We start from the raw sequence: 16,987 nt of genomic DNA, 5'->3' as shown, positions 1-16,987 counted from the left end.
GTGGATTATTGGTTATTTGTGCAATTAATGAGAGTTTGGAATTAACTTATAATTGATTTTCATGTTGGAAATGCTCAGTCTATTAGCAGGGTTTAAAAGAAAAAAGCAAACTATATATTTAAAGGTGCTATTGGTTTTAATTAGTTTTAATTCTTCACAGTTCTAGGTCAAATTTTTCAATTATAAATATGGAAGAGATTTGACCTAAAACTAGTAGAAAGCATGCATTTTGTTTTAGAAAGCAATTAGGTAGAGATAGTGCTGGTAATGCTTTAAAAGAAATTCGTGTCTTGTGAAAGTTGCCTGCGTTCTAGTATTTTAAAATGGGGGAGACATGCTTGATATATAGGAAGACTTGTTAAAAAAATATTGAATTCCCATCTAATTCAAATGGTACTTGTGGGTAAGTTAATTGGTCTTGAAAACTACTGCTACAATCGGTACTATCGAAATTGCTTTTAAACGGTGAAAACAAATGTTCTGCTTAGGAACTCGAGTAACCACAAACCAGTATTCAAATGGGCACTTAAATATGAGAAACCTTTGTATATGTGTTCTTGATTTAGCTCCAAAACAAGTCTTAACAGTAATTTATTATGTTTTTTTTATTAACTCCCCTTTTCTATAAAACGTCAAAATGGCCGACTTTGTCTTGTAAAAGCAAACTGTTGGGACAAGTTTTAAAAGGTAAAATACAAATAATTTTAACCCTTACTTGAACAATTGGCTGAGTGGTTCGTAGAAGTCCAATATGGTAACTAGAAATGGAAATATTTGTACGGCGTTGCTTCCTTATGCGTAAGATTTTGCGTCAGATAACCACAACATTCAGAGGAAAGCTTATTAAACCTGCATTATGTTCCGTAAGCCAGTGCATACTGGTTATGATGCAAACAGAGGGGATGGAGTTTTCAACCAACCAGCCAATCGCGAGTCTCGATATCAGCCAATCAGAAGGCAGAAACACTTCTCTTCCTGTTTGGCCGAGGGACGCATATTATCGGGTGAGAAATAAACGCTTATTGAAAAAGTATTAGAAAATTTCATATAAAGAAAAATCTTACTTTTTTCTGTCATCAGTATTTATTCCACACATAACTATTGTTTTTTTCCGATGGAAATTTGATCCTTTTAGCTTTCCTTTTTGTGTTAATTTTGCTCATCTTGTGTGTGCGTGTGTGACTCCGACCAGTAAACGTTAGCCATAACGATCTGCTAGCAGGCAGGTTAGCTTTAAAAGCGCTGCTCCTGATTGGCAATTATTGCTAATTTTTATGCTTTCCTCATTTTCGTTCTTACTAATACGTGTTTCTACAGAATCACCCTGACTCTGTTCCACTCTCTCATAGCAAGTGGCGTGGAAAGAGATGATGGGGGGAATTAAACAAGAGCAGAGTGATGCATCTCAGCAGCCCAAAGCTTCACACACAGTGGACCAACAAGAGGAGGTGGGTGCTACTGCAGAGAAAAACAACAAACGGATAAAAACAAAGCTACAGATATAAATATGTGCACACAGCAGCAAAGATCTGTGTTATGATTTCTATTTTATGTTGAAAAATTCATTTAATACAAATGAAACATAAAAACATTTTTTAAAATTCACAAATTGTAATTTTAAGCATGCAATTTCTGATGAGGAATAAATTAAGACATTTATTTTCACGTAAAACGCCTAAAATTGCACATAGGCTAACCAGATCAGGTGCACATGGTGAGAAAATCATTAATCATTACTCAAACTAATATTGATGAAGATGTTTTGTTGCACAGTTTAAACTGTCATACAGAAGAAAGTAAGTTTTCATCCAGTATTTTCTTTGTTGTTGTGTAGGTACAAAATCTAAAGCCAAGTTTTTTGTGTGTTTGTTTTGCTTTGTTTGTCTCTGCAGCCAAAGAAACGTGGTTGGCCAAAAGGAAAGAAAAGAAAGAAGGTTCTACCTAATGGTCCTAAGGCTCCCGTAACAGGATATGTCCGCTTCTTAAATGAGCGACGAGAAGTTATGAGAGCCCGATATCCCGACTTACCTTTTCCAGAGATCACAAAGAGACTCGGAGCAGAGTGGACACGATTAGCCCAAAATGACAAACAGGTTGTTATTATTTATGTTTGTTCATTTTTTTATTCTGTCTTTAAACATTCGTGATTATCTATGAAAATGTAGTTTTGTCCAGGAGAAACTCTTAGCTTTTTGACACAATAATTCGGAATTGTGTGATTACTGACAGCGCTACCTTGACGAGGCGGAGCGAGAGAAGATGCAGTACGCCCAGGAGCTGAAGGAATACCAGCAGACTGAGGCCTTCCACATCACCAGTGCCAAGATACATGACAAGAAGATTAAAAAAGGTAACAGCAGATCTCAAGTTCTTAAAGCCTTTATCTGTGCTTTGAAAAAAACACGTATAATGCTAATTTCTTTTTCTTTTCTTTTTTTTTCAGAAGACAGTCCATCAGTTGTTGTCAGTTCTGGCTCAGGATCGTCTTTAACAAAGGTGGGCGACCTTTGTGTAGTTTAATATTTATTTCATATATGTTGCAAAGCCAAGTTGTCAGTCGGTGTTTTATTTTTGTTTCAGACTGTTGACCTCTCAAGCAGATTTGACATTCCAATTTTCACAGAAGAGTTTCTTGATCAAAATAAAGGTGATAGATATTGAAACACTTTGATAGGTACCAAAACCTTTCCTGGTTTTCAGCTTGTGTGGAAAGGTGATGCTTAATACTGGCAAAACTTCGCCTCTGTTTGTGTTTCTAGCTCGGGAAGCTGAGTTGCGGCGGCTTCGGAAGACGAACATTGAGTTCGAAGAGCAGAACGCTGTGCTGCAGCGTCACATCAACGACATGAACACTGCTAAAGAACGCCTGGAGGCTGAACTAGGGCAGGATGAGAAGCGTACTCAGGCTCTTCACCAACACCTGCTGGCCATTAAACACACACTGGTCAACAGTTTGTCAACAGTCCCTCTGCCAGGTCAAAAGCTATTTTCTTTTTTTCTTTCAATTTAATTAAACCTCAAATCCTGTGATTTCATTGTAAGACGATTAAGTAAAATAAAATGAAAACATGGACATTTATTTGATCTGTTTTGGATGCCTTAACAGGTACAGGGGAGACGGCGTCTCTTGGTAATCTCGACTCATACCTGAGTCGACTCAGTGGAGTCCTAGAGGGGAATCCTCAGAAACACCGCGCCCTGCTCAGCCAACTTCACGAGGTCTTTTCTCATCTCGACAGGTAAATATTACATCCCGGTCAGTTTGACGCATTGCAGAAATACTCAAACTCGTATGTTTTAGTGCATTCACTCTAATCCAGTACATCTTTTTCTTTGCCCAAAGATAGAATTGTATGTTTAAGCAACTTTAGCTGTACACTTTGACATTTGAGAGCACAAACTTTTTAAAGTTGAGGGGTTTTTTTTTGATTGTACACTGAAAAAAACTATTTCACAAGATAAAGCTGCAAATGGGTGCAACAGAAAGAGAATTCTGCCTGAAATGTATTCCTAAATAGGTTTATTTAATACAGTAACTCACAAAAATATTCCTACCTTTTGAACTTTGCCAGATTTGATCATGTCCCAACCACAAACTTATGCATTTTATGATACTGATCCACAAATGACAGCATGTTGTTATGAACTGAAAGGAGTAAAACATGGTTTTGTTCAACTTTTATACAGCATTTTTAGAAATGTTGTGTGAATATGCATTCAGCCTCCCTAAATTCAACTTTGTAAGATCACCTCTACTGCAGCTGCAAAATCTTTGTCTCTGCTAGCTTCCCACATCTTAGGATTAAAATTGACGTTTTGAGGATACTGTACAGAATGCACATAGTTTTAGGGATATGAAGATGTTTGCAAGACACTGTAAATATTTTCAAAGCATATATTTTACAGTTCTGCTATAATTATTGCCTCTATGTTATTTGTCAGCGAGAAGTTATGAGGAAACTCCGACCATCTATGCCTCATCAGAACACATGACCATATAATAATCCACATCAGTTCCTTTTCAACAGAGCATGTGGGTTGGATCACATCTGCAAAGGAAATGGTACAAATTCTTCTCAACAACCCATATGACTCATGTCTATTGTTTATGAGTACATGAATTCTGTGTGACATGAGCTCCTGCGCATGTTTTATTCCGAATGTGAATCTGTGTGGCAGCATGCATGTATTTCTTCATAGACTAGTTTCCCCCCGAACTGCCCTATAACTGGACAAATAAAGTTGTCTCTAATTATGTTTTATAGCATTTTATCAGCAGTTATCCACAGGCTCATGGTAAATCCATTTCAGCATGTATATAATTGTTTATATTTTCTCTGGAATGCATTGGCGAAAGAAAAAAGGAGCGGCAGGGCTAAATCTTGAATGCTGGGGTATAAAATGTTGTACTTTTGACATTGCCAGGTTGTGGGATGAACATGTTTTAAAATTGTGTCAGAACATGGTATGTTTGTGCAGTGTGTTTGTATTTTTTACAGATGTCCAATAAATCATCTTGAACACATTGTTTTCAAATAAAGGGTTTGATAGATGTTTCTTTTTGTTGTTGTTTTCTATCTGTGAAAGTGTACAGGCAGAAGTTTGAATCACATCCATGAATAGCTGCTGCAGCTGCATACCGCAAAGTTTAAAAAGTCTGACTAGGATTTAGGTGAAATAGGGAGAAAAACTGCCCTGTTGCAAAACGCAAGTGGACCAGCAGAGGGGGATGTTGACCCTTGCATGAGCTTGGATTTGGCCTTTGTTTTTTGTTTTTTTGTTTGTTTTTAATTATTGTAAACGACAGGATAATTTCCTGTTGAGTGATCTGACATGGTTCTGGTTTTCAGAACCATGACAAGTAATTTTTAGATAAATACAATTCCAGATAAATAAGACATAGCATATTCTTTAAAGTTAACTTTGGGAGTTTGAAGTTGTTGGGGTCTTGGAATTTAGAACATATTTAAAAATCAAGATTTAGCAAACAATTATTTCTGAGATGTTTTATCTAAATACTTTTTAAGATTGCAGATAAGTCGACAGAGTAATGTAATGTGATAGTGTAAAATATTAGCCGTCATAAATGTGAAGCATTATTTTGTAACTAATATGAACCCGTGGGAGCCAGCACAGTTATTTTCTTATTTAGTAAAGTTTTATTTTGTGACTTTCTTCATGTCATAATATTCCCAAAGATACCTCTGAAGACAGAAGTGTTTAACCTGAGATTAAATTACTTATGCATTAAATGTATTTACAAATTAGGTAACTTTTGATGGCAATGGTATTACTTAGGGGTGTCCGCTCAAAAGACGCGGAATACAAGTATAGATCACATATTTATTATTCAACTAGATTTTAAGAGCTCGTAATGTGGCGAGCCCCACACCATCGCCATGCGCTCTGACGTCACCGCTGTCCGCGCAGCTGGTGGTGCTGAAGCTGAACAAGATGGCTGTTTGCTGGGGACCGGAGAGCTGAGGGAGAGCGGGGAAAGAGGCGCTAAGAAACGGAGAAAGAAAGGGCTGCGACGCCGGTGTTCCCTTTCCGAGTGAGAGGACGGTTGACGGTTTGTTTATTTTTCTTTCTTTCTTTCTTTCTTTTTTTTTTTTTTTGCCGGCTGTCACGAAGACAGTCGGGCTCCGCTGCCGCTGCTAACCAGCGACGCCTGGCTTCACCCATCTCCAGCCCAGCCGCTCATCGTTCCCGGGCTGCCTTCAGCACAGATTAACACTGCCAATTAGGAAACTGGTGAAGAAGCTGGAGTCTGGACTAAAGGAGCGCATAAGAAATGTCATTGCTGTGTGTTGGAGGTAAGACAAACCTAACAGTGTATGCATTGGCACGATGTACTGTCAGTTTCTTTGGCCAGCTGGTCTGAGCATATAAAATAGCTCCAAGGAGAATCTTGAGGTTTATTGAAGAAAGTTAAAAATTATTCAGTCACCTGCATTAAAAATATTCTTAGTGAAAAATGGTGTGGAATAAATGCTAAATGGTAGTGTATATTTCTAATAATATATTTGGTTAGTGCACAACAATTGACCTAAAGAAAGTATTTAATAATGTGGAGTCTAATGAGCCCTTAGGCGGATATTACAGAACCTGGCACTCCTACAACCGGATCGATATTACAGATTAGTCCAGGTGTGTGCTCTTGGCAACCTCTGTCAAATATAGTAAATCAAGATGTAATCTACTTTTAGCTTTGTAAATTGTTTTGCTAAAAGAAAAACAGGTGGCATCTTTACTGCTTTCCTTGATTTAAAAATGTATTTGGTAGATACCCTACTAGAAAATAATAATAAAAAAGAACATCTGGTTATGTTCATGGCAACCAGTCCTTGCAATGTAGCTAATGTGAAATAAATTGTTAATCTTTTTTTAATTACATTTTACAAATATGTGTTTGAAATTTTATCTTATATGCTGTATTTCCCTGGATGTAGAGTGGATCCTAAAAGAGATCCAGTCCTTTAAGGTTGTGGATTTAGGTGTGATTTAATGACAGCTATTGGTTTTCCTTTTGCACCCTTCTTATGTGGACCTGTAGAGGTTGGGTAGAAAATCTATGCAATCGCTCTGCTTGATAAAATTGTTGTCTGATAAGAGCTAAATCGATGCCTATTAAGTTGATGTTGGGTGCCATGTAGAAACCTCGCAAAAAATTCCTCTTTGGGCACAAAAAGATTAGTTGTTAGTTGTTAATGTGTTTGTGATACAAGAGTCAAATGATAAGGGGGCATGAAGAATCTCATCATGCGCAGTCGGCTACTTTCTGCAGAATCAATAGCTACAGACCTCCAAACTTCATGCAAGCATCAGATTAGTTCAAGAACAGCGCTTCATAAAATGGCTTTCCATGGCGGAGCAGCTGCATCCAAGCAGCACTGGACTCTAGAGCATTAGGGATGAGTTCTCTGGAGTGATGAATTATGTCTCTCTAGTGGCAGTCCAGTGCCGAGTCTGCGTTTGGCGATTGCCATAAGTATGGTACTTGCCTCACTGCACTGTATTAAGTGTAAAGTTTGGTGCCAGGGTGAATATGATATGTGGCTGTTTTTTGTTTTTTTTAATTTAATATTCAGTAGTAGTCACGTCAATTTTGCATCAGTTGAAAAAATTCACAGGATTGTTTACATTGCCAACACTTTTAATAACAAGTTATACGTACAAAGCCCTGCACATGTATTGGTGTCTCTGGTAAAAGCTGTTGTAGGTCATGGTAATAGCAACGTCACTTTTTGGTACCTTAGGCATCTTATTATGGATCTGCCTGGGCATGGATAACTTGAATATATTAGTGAATTGTGAATTCATAAATGATGAAAAGCGTTCTCAATCTGCCCATGAACTAACACTGGATCATCCAGCAAAGAAAGAGATTAGTCAAATTAAGCATTTATATTTGGCATGTCAAAACCTGATCTAAAAAAAGATGTTTACCCTTTAAACTGCAAAACGCCTGAGAATTGAAGCTATTTGGTGCAGAAGAATGTATTCCAACAAGCATAACAGGGCTACCAAAGGGTAACGTATTTTTTGCCTCTCAGTTATAAATTATTGGATTATTTTTTCTGATCATGCTTAAGGTTTGACAGTTTCAACCCTTCATAATAGGTACTTTATCCTCAAATATGTGCACATAGTACCTACATGTTGAGACTGAAGGTTCATTGGTGGTCCTGTATCTTCAGTGGTTCTTAAGATCAATATAAACATTTCCTTGTTACTTTTTTGGGACCTGTTAGAAGGCCAGCAGCTATTTGTACATCAAAAACATATTGGTTGATCCTGGGTGGGAGAATACTTGTGAAATAATTGGGATAAATCTCATGTCTTTTCCCACTTTTTCCCCAGTGGTCATGTAGTATTAGCTACTCAGAGTTGTTTACATCCCCTAATATGTCTTGTGTTGTTAAAAGTAATCTGTGAAATGATAAACTGTGTCATTGAGGCTGAGTAAGCGCATTTATAGCTGTCAGCAAACCTGTTTGTGACACCCAGCTGCAAGATGGCAATGAACACATCAGAAAAATACAATGTATAGGACTAAGAAGCATCAGTTCCACAATGTCTCATTAATATCTATTTTATTAGTACATTTGTGTAGAAATCAGAGAACCTGATTTAAACATGATCATGGTATGACACCATGCCATCTATGCGGTGCTGGGGAAAGTTTATATAGACGCATCACTGAATATGAATATTTATTTGGAGTCTAGAGAAATTTGCTTAAATATGTTTATGAAACCTTTAGAGTCAATTTAATTCAAACTGTTTTCTGTATTTTAGTTCAATAAAGACAGAAACTATACACACTCCAACAAAACACTAGCTTCTTCTCCAACTAGTTCTAAATTTAGGAGCGTACTCATTTATTTCTCCTCAGTGAAGAATGAGAAAGGGAATCTTCTAATTGCTGTGGATGCAACTCAACACAATATGCAACACTCTCTTCTTCACTGTGTTGTAAACGCAGCAGTGTTGGTGTAGCCTTATGCGTGATAGCATGTACTCCTCCAACACCCCCCATCTACACCCATACACACACGCACCCCTCTTCTCTCTTTCCAGCACCCCACTCCCCAGCCTTGTCACACTAGAGCGGTTATTTTTAGAGTTGAGGATGCAGCTCACTCTGACTGCATCCGTCGGCTCCACAGAGAGATTAATGGAGCACAAGCAAAAGAGATAGAAAGGAAGTGCACGTGCACACTCACCACATGGTAGGGGAAGCTTGCAGGAGTGAGTGATGGAGTGAGATGGAAAGGGCAATGACTGGATGAGGATAGGACGCTGTGCGAGAGGATTGGCAAGTGAGCCGCTAAGGTGCATCTGTTAATGACTGCTAGTATTCACATGCTTGTAAAATGTGAATTGACTGAATTAAGTCTTGCTTATCCTTCAGATGTGAATGCTTTGTTGGGGGGTTAACATCTGGAAGATGGTTTTCCTTTGAAGTTGGGTAAGAAGCGTATGCTTCACCACATCACCAGCTTTGGCACCTGACTCATGAATCAGAGCCATTGTTATGCCAGAGATAGGCATCATCCTGGAGGTTTGCTGGGGAAATGCTATTTTAAGAAACCTATTTGTCCACAGTGATTATCGTTCCTGCTTTCACTGACTAAGAAAATGACTCAGAATGTGTTGCTTTGTCATTATCTCTCTTCAAGTCCAGTTTGTTTTTGCTTGACTGAACAAAAAGGATTTATATTTATTTACTACTATCCTGGACAGTTTGACTGACAGTTCTGTATTATTAAGTGATCCATAGTCAAATTAAAATTGCAATGTTATTTTCAAGATCTAGACAAGTATGAAAAGTGGAAAATATGTTTTTTTAAAACTACTACTTATTTAATTTTTTTTTGCCTGGACAGGGGAAATCTTGCTCTGTTCTCACAACAGTCCATAAAAAACAGACATGGTCTCTATAATATGTCGCCTTTTGGTACATCTATTATGCAAAGCACTGGGTTTAATGATTTAGATGTATGTTAGTGGTCGACACACTGAGTGAGAACCCACAGAATTGTAAACACTCAAGTAGCAATAGCGGGTATTCCTAAGGTAGGAAAAAGGTTAGCCACTGCAAAGACATGAGTAACAGTTTAATCTGCAGCCTCTCCACATGTTAGGTTCACGAAGCTGCTCATACAGTTCCAGACATCATCAGCTGTTCTATTTTGTCTTCATCATGAAATAATAGCACTGTAAGCAATTTACCTCCACATCATCAAACTTCCCCCAAAATTAACAGCTGATTTGTTGACATTTTAGCAATTATCAAAAACACACACCACAAGTGGGTTTTAGAATGGGTAAAGCAGGCTAAAATTAAACTACTGATATGGAATGGCCTCAAAATTAAATATTATGAAGGCTAAATTATGCCTAAAATATATGCTTGTGCCAGGAAACTAACCAGTTAAGCTAAACTTGACCAAGTTTCCTGGCTGCTGTGCAGAGCTGTTATATGATGTATTAACAGTCTTTGGGATATACATATAGTTTAAATCTATGTAAAAAATGCCGTATTGTCTAGTGGAATAGGACAATTGCCTGTTTATTGCAGGGTTTTTTATGATATATCACTGTTGTATAATCTATTTTTTCTATGGTATTTTCCAGCACAGATTAGAAAAATCAGTTTACAAGAATTTATTGTAAAACCTACCACATTTTCTTTTGTGCTTTGACAATAAAAGGGGTTAGCAAAATAGAAAAAAAGTAAATGCAAAAATGTTGTTTCTAGAAAAGTGGAAAATTTTAAAATGGAAGATAAGCAAATGCCTTAATCACTGCCTGCTGTCATTTGCATATGTGCCAGGGAATTTTTTACAAGTTGGTGTTTTTAATGTCTTTTTCTCATATATATTTCTTGATAGTTGTGCCTGATTTCCCAAATGCAGTATGAATAAAAACAGGCAATCAGCAGGGATTAAATATCAGCAATCTGAATATTAATACCTCTCTGCTGAACAGGGAGAGGGTAGACATCAGTAGGGGTCAAAATTAAATGAATAATAAATACCAATTTGACATCAGTGGTGTTTTAAAAGTCATTCTGGTACCGCTAGAGGACTGCGTGGGGTGATTGGCAGTGCTTTGTTCCTCTTCTCAGAGAAAACGACTGTACTGCTAAGTCTGTCATGCTAAAAACTTTGAGAGATTTCACATATGCATCTTTTAAAGATAACAAACCATATGGCCATGCTTGCCTCTACCTTAACCTTTCACTTTTACTGCAGAAGCTGTTCCTCTAGGCTCCAAAAAAGTGACCCAGAGACTATGACATCTACTGAATGGATGCAGTCTTTCATATTGAGATCTTGGCATTCTACCCATAGAGAACAGAGGAATCCCGGCCTGAGAATGGCAGACCTCCCACCTTATCTCTAAAATGCCAAACTGCTGTCAGTCACCAGTCAGATATACTTTAAAGTGTGTGAGCTTGAGGCTGCGATTAGGCTTGGTTCCTGAAGTATTCATACCCTTTGAGCTGTTTCACAATTTGACAACTTCAGCATATTTTATTATGGTTTTATAATAGACAATGATATTTGGATTACCAAATACTAATAAAGGTGTACAAAACTGGGTGTGGATTTATATTCAATTCCCTTTACTCTCAAAGTCCTAAATCACATCTAGAGTAACCAATTTCCGTCAAAAGTCATATTGTCTTATTCAATCTCAGCATAAATACAGCTGTTCTGTGAAGGACTTAAATGAACATAAAACATAATTTAAAACCAAGCAACCTCTACAACAGGTCAGGGACGAAACAAGATCTTAAACATCTCATGTAGCACTGTTCAAGTCATGGAAAGATAATGACATAAATGTAAAAAGGACATAAATGTTCACGTAGACTGACATGGGCAAAGACAGTGTTAAACAGAGGAGAGTCCCATGTTGTTGTTGAAGTTGCATACTCTTTATCAAAAGTCATGTTACGCAGCAAACTTCGGCCTGCTTCCAACAATCGGAAAACCTTTGCCTTATAGTTGCACCATTGAGCTCTTTTAAAACTGACGAAACAAACTAATATCTTGTTTTCTTTTTCAATTTCTACACAGTAAAGAAAGGCAAGCTCGATGGACCCCAAGGTGAGTTATGAACATTAATGTACGTACATTAAACAAAGAAATATGAACAAACAAAAAGTATAAGCCAGGAGAAATTTTTGCTTAATCTCTTACAGAGAAATTTAACACATACGTGACCTTGAAGGTGCAAAATGTTAAGAGCACCACCATTGCTGTGCGTGGCAGTCAACCATGCTGGGAACAGGACTTCATGTTGTGAGTCTTCTTATTTCACGTATCTCTCCTGTGCCTTCATTTCCACATTTATTCTCTCTTCCTGCCTGTAATTATGTCAAAATGAACATTTTACTAAGAGTTCTTCACTGTCCTGATTCTGTTTTTAATGTACTTTTTCTCTTAAATACACTCCCATTTAAACTACTAAAAACCAATTTGAAAGTGTGTAATAGTGTTTGTCATTATCCTTTTAAAAATGAGCATTTTTCTTATTTACATCGTTGACTTCCTACAAAAGAAACTAAACATAAGCATTAGTAACAGGTAACGTATTTATATGTTGTGCTAGTTTGAGTCAAGCTTGGATATGAATAACTACGTAATTGCTTAGGAGAATTATTAATAAAACTAATAATTTAGATAAAATGATTAATAACCTTTTGGAGAATTATTTCTTAATCTTTTAGTGATCAATCACTAAACAGTCACTAAAAGGAGCTTTTTGTGGCTTCTTGCTTTTATTCAGCCATCTTCCTGTTGAGGAGTGAGAGGATCACATAACATGTCTCCACACCCAGAGGATTTTATTCCTTCTAAAGATTTCTTTTGAAGTCAGTAATACTGCAAATCTGCCAAAAACAAAACTGATTCTTAAGAAGGGCCTTTACTCTGACTCGTGTGTCTTTTCTCTGTAGCTACTCTACTATTCAAACAGCAGCAAACCATTGAGTCTGATTACTTTATCAGGTCTTTGGGAAATGGGAAGAAAGTGTTTCACTGAAAGATTTGACAAATTAAAACTGGTTGTTATAGCAAAGGGGACTTACTAAATGTTGAGAGATGCAGAGGGAGTTGGCAATTTTATTTGTAGTTTGTGTGTTCTTTAAGCTACATGAGCAGCAGTATATGTGCTATGTGAAAGGTTGAAGCTTATTCTGGTAATTCCCACAGGAACACAGTCTCTGCTCTTGTCTGTCCTGTCAGTAGCCTTGTTGATAGTCATCTTGTCTTCATGCTGAATTACTCACTTACCTAAACAGACTGAATCATGGCACACATCCATTACCACATATAAATGCCGCTACTGGTGGCATTTATTTCTACTCTGCTAAAACTTATTTGTATTCAGCTATGTTATATGTAGTTTTTTCTTCTTTTTTTTTTACTTTTCTCATGCACAGCGAAATAAACCGTCAGGGGCTGGGCCTCACAGTGGAGGTCTGGAACAAAGGACTGATCTGGGACACCATGGTGGGAACTGTATGGATCCCCCTTCAAAGCATACGACAGTCCAATGAGGTACCTGCTCTTCTCTGTTACCTTGACTCATTGGGGAAAAAAAACTAAGCATAAAACTTAAATTAACAAAAGATTCTATTTTGTTAAAGATCATATGATCAGTTTAATAATGTATTTTGAATTGGTTGTAGTCTGTATGTGTAAATGCAGGGTTCCTTATTTATTTGCTTTTGGAGTATAGAGGAGAGCAATCTTTGGTCAGGATTACTACCTGATGTTCTGCAACATATGTTGTGATTATTTTATAGTGGTTACACTCTACATCTGAAGGAAGGTTTTAAAATTCACAGAAGTTTGATTAGAAATTTGAAAAAACACATTTTATCCAGAAGCTGCAAAATAAGCAATAAATGTTTTGTTTTTATTTTTGATATACTTGTCCTATTTCATGTTTTTCAGGAGGGTCCGGGTCAGTGGCTGACCCTGGACTCGAATGTTATTATGGCTGAGAATGAAATCTGTGGAACCAAAGACCCGACCTTTCACAGGCTGCTGCTTGACACTCGCTTTGAACTGCCATTAGGTTTGGTCTTCAGCATTTTTATGAATTTTGTCCGTGCATTTTCTTTTCTATTTTTAGTGTTTGCACAATTTTACAAAGTATGTCAATAAGTGAAACTGCTGGAGCAAGCCTTCTTCTGCTTTGTGCTTCAAGTTTTTGTTTTTAGAAAAAACCTTGTCTTCTAAAATTTGTACAATTGCATATTTCTACACCTTATGATATTGTTCAATCCTCTTTTATTCTGACTGTATCCTTCATAATATCTAAAATTATGACATCTTTAATGCCCTTGCAATTAAATTAATCAGCACTTGATATTCTAAAGGGAGAAACGTGTTTCTGTTTTCCTGTAGACATTCCAGAAGAGGAGGCCAGATACTGGGCTAAGAAACTCGAGCAACTTAATGCAATGAGAGATCAAGATGTAAGAATCTCACTATTTTGCGTAACCTGTTAACTAAATGCCACTTGCAGTTACTTATCTTTCTCATTATAATATAGTCTTCTAAAATACATATTATCTGTTGGATTTAATTCGCCTCCATTTGTGTTTCTCATATATTTTCCATATCTGCAAGAAAAAGCAGAGCTGTCAGCGCTAAGATCTAGTTTCCTTGAATTATTTTCAAGTCAAAGACCTTTATGTTATTCCCCTAACACGCCCGTTTCCAATGCTTCTCTTTCAACGTCAGTATGCCTACCAAGAAGAACAAGAGCAATCACTCCATGCCCCCTCCACACAGTGCTGTGAGTGTCACCGATATCTTCTGCATTCACCTCCCTCTGTGCCGTCACCCGCTGTGTCCTTTTTGTGCCTCCTGTTTTCCACTCTCCCCGCTCCCTCTGCTCTGTTTCCTTGACTCATTGAGAAAAAGACTAAGCAGAAAGTAGAAATGAAGCTATTAGATTCAACAGAGGATGGAGAGAGGAAAGCAAGGGAAAAACTGATGTGACTAATCATAAATGCATGCCTGCCTGAGCTCCAGAATGACTTAAAGGGGATAAATGTGTGATGAAATTGAGTTGACATATGCTGCGTGTCCGACACACTCTTTTGTTGTCTATCTCTGTGTCTAGTGATGGTGACATGGGGAGCAGGTGGAGAAGCGTGTGCAGTTCAAGTCTGATTACAATTGCTTTTCTTTCTTTATTCAAATGGAGCTTGTGTTTGAATGATAACAGCATATATGTTTTTTTTGCTTGTAGCTACTTTGAAGCATCAAGGGCAGCTGCTTTTAAAAAGTCAGTTTTTATATAAGCTGCTAGAATGACCTTGTCTTTGTTTTTTTGGGCTTTGTTCTGCTCATACGAAGACATGCACCAGTCACCTCTTTCATAGCTTCTCATCTAACAGATTTACATAAGATGATTATTTCTCAGGGTTGCAGACCTTCATGTTTGGTTAGCTGTGTTGGTGGATTTTTAATGTGTTTGAATTATATGCTCAAATAAATTTTTACAAGTTAACAATTTCTTTCTGTGCAGGTAATTGGAGTCTGTGGGGAGACCAGCAGAGTAAGTTTCTGTCATGCACTTCTGCTAATGGCTTGTGCAACTGTATTTATTGTCCACAAATCAGTGTAATGATCTCCCAGTGCAGTTTTCCTCTGAGACCATAAGTGCATGAAAATGGATTTCCTGTTTTGAACTTTGCTCCAGCTCATGTTAAAATATTTTGAATAAATTATTAGATATATCTACGGTAATTAATTTCAGTGAAGAATCATGTGCTGCTCACCCGGGCATATGTTTAGGAGGCAGTAGGAATAATAATAGTCAGAAGACGATAATTAAAGAGATACTTGTGTAAAATTTGATTTTTCAGTGTATTAAAAAAAGTATTTGGAGTACACGTTTACATTTAATGTAACTTTTCTTTAGTCGCAAGGGGTGTAAATTACACATACAGACTCAAATATATACAGTACATATGCTCCAACTAATATTTGGATGAAAGTTGCTCCTCAACTGCATTCATTTTTAAATAATAAATACAATTCTAGCTTAACTCTGGCTAGATATTTGACCACTCTCTTATCAGACAAAGTAGGGCCAAGTTCAATTAGCTTTTTAAGTATGTTCTATAATTTTCCAATAGTCTGATTTCAGGGCCATTCCTTAAGCTTAGGCATAAAAACATAGAGAGACATATTTGTACTGGGTCATTATCTGATATATTTTTAAACTAACAACATCCTTGATCATCCATATAGAGCTTCATCCCACCTCTTAATGTAGACATCTAAGACATCTTAAACACTTACAGAAGGTTTAAATCTCACATTTCTCAATATTTTTCTTTATTTTGTTCTCTCAACCTCTACAGATTATTAACACAATGCTTTACATAGCCTTGTTGTTATTAATGTTAAGTTTAACAAGCAACAATGTTGGCAACAATTTCTGATCTCTCCAAGCCTCACAACCCAGCTTCATCTCGTCTCCCACTGTGTTGTGTGAACAGACGAGGACCCAGACAGTGCAGTTGATGACAGGGACAGTGACTACCGCAGCGAGACCAGTAACAGCATCCCTCCTCCCTTCTACACCACCTCCCAGCCCAATGCTTCCATGCACCAGTACCCAATGCGGCATCAACACTACAGGCACTCCTTCAGCGATGACATCCATGAGCTGGACTACGATCACAGAACAATGAGGTAACATGCCTGCTATAAATACTGTAAATACACACCAAAGTCTACTTAATTAAGAGGAAATGTATCTCTGGAGTCTGGTTGATAATGTTTGGTGGTGGTCCGGATTTTTAAAAATGGTAGTGGGTTTTGTTTGTTTTGTTCTGGGGGTTTGTTTTTTTTTGTTTTTTTTTTGCTGCAGGACAAAAAACCCCAGATTTTTGAGATTAATAATTCCCAATTCAAACAAGTTCTTTCTTAATCAACGAATCCCGTCGGACGTCTGAGACCACCCAGCTCGTGTAGCCTTGTTTTGTTTCGATGTTGTACATCGTAACATCTCCCACTGTGTTCTCCTCCTCTAGAGAACAGCCCAGGCCTCAGTGTATACAAGCATGCTGGGGCTTAGAGTTCTTGTATACAGGTCATGTATGAAGTGGGCCTTTGTGATGAATTTTTTTATCGTGTGAATGCATGTGTGTGCGTCTGCATCTTTGTATGCATGTGTGAGTGAATGTAACCCCGTGTGATTTCCTCTCGACAGCCTTGTGCAGAAAACTCAATTGCAACAGAGGATCAAAGCTGAAGTACTTCTCAGGAAGGCTTAAATCTACTGTAGATCTTTACCTTTGGCAAGAATTAGGAGGGAAGTTCATTTTCAAGTGCAATGTCTTTTTTTTTTCAAAATATTTAAGGATTGGTTCACAAACTGAATATGTTTTTCTTCTTGTTATCACATTCTACTAACATTATCATAAAGGACCAAATAT

At 37.4% G+C, this 16,987-nt stretch overlaps 2 protein-coding genes across 11 annotated transcripts in view; both read left to right on the top strand.

Moving 5' to 3' along the window:
• Nucleotides 1-941: 941 nt before the first annotated feature.
• hmg20b (high mobility group 20B) lies at nt 942-4,556 on the top strand. Of its 2 annotated transcripts, none has more exons than XM_005795723.3 (9): nt 942-1,004; nt 1,350-1,448; nt 1,893-2,093; nt 2,230-2,350; nt 2,444-2,496; nt 2,581-2,647; nt 2,760-2,975; nt 3,107-3,239; nt 3,943-4,556. In XM_005795723.3, exons 2-9 carry the CDS (start codon nt 1,368-1,370, stop codon nt 3,953-3,955), a joined length of 885 nt encoding a protein of 294 aa, XP_005795780.2. In that variant the 5' UTR covers nt 942-1,004; nt 1,350-1,367; the 3' UTR covers nt 3,956-4,556. The 2 variants fall into 2 exon arrangements, with proteins under 2 accessions (XP_005795780.2, XP_023194934.1); XM_023339166.1 differs by having other exon boundaries at nt 982-1,004; nt 1,318-1,448.
• An 862-nt stretch (nt 4,557-5,418) lies between these two features.
• Nucleotides 5,419-16,987, top strand: part of LOC102224386 (protein unc-13 homolog A-like) — a 47,356-nt gene continuing 35,787 nt past the window's right edge. For 8 of the 9 annotated variants that reach the window (XM_023339915.1, XM_005795600.2, XM_023339914.1 and 5 more), the window contains exons 1-9: nt 5,419-5,816; nt 11,595-11,624; nt 11,720-11,819; nt 12,962-13,079; nt 13,479-13,602; nt 13,935-14,005; nt 14,274-14,328; nt 15,067-15,096; nt 16,046-16,241. In XM_023339915.1, the coding sequence (XP_023195683.1) occupies nt 5,795-5,816; nt 11,595-11,624; nt 11,720-11,819; nt 12,962-13,079; nt 13,479-13,602; nt 13,935-14,005; nt 14,274-14,328; nt 15,067-15,096; nt 16,046-16,241 (746 nt within the window). In that variant the 5' untranslated portion in view covers nt 5,419-5,794. The remainder of the gene's footprint in view (nt 5,817-11,594; nt 11,625-11,719; nt 11,820-12,961; nt 13,080-13,478; nt 13,603-13,934; nt 14,006-14,273; nt 14,329-15,066; nt 15,097-16,045; nt 16,242-16,987) is intronic. The other variant, XM_023339908.1, reaches the window with a different exon arrangement.

This window comes from Xiphophorus maculatus, chromosome 9 (assembly GCF_002775205.1).
Source record: "Xiphophorus maculatus strain JP 163 A chromosome 9, X_maculatus-5.0-male, whole genome shotgun sequence".
Taxonomy (NCBI): Eukaryota; Metazoa; Chordata; class Actinopteri; order Cyprinodontiformes; family Poeciliidae; genus Xiphophorus; species Xiphophorus maculatus.
The sequence above is the reverse complement of the archived record's forward strand: the minus strand, read 5'-3'. Positions and strand labels throughout refer to the sequence as shown.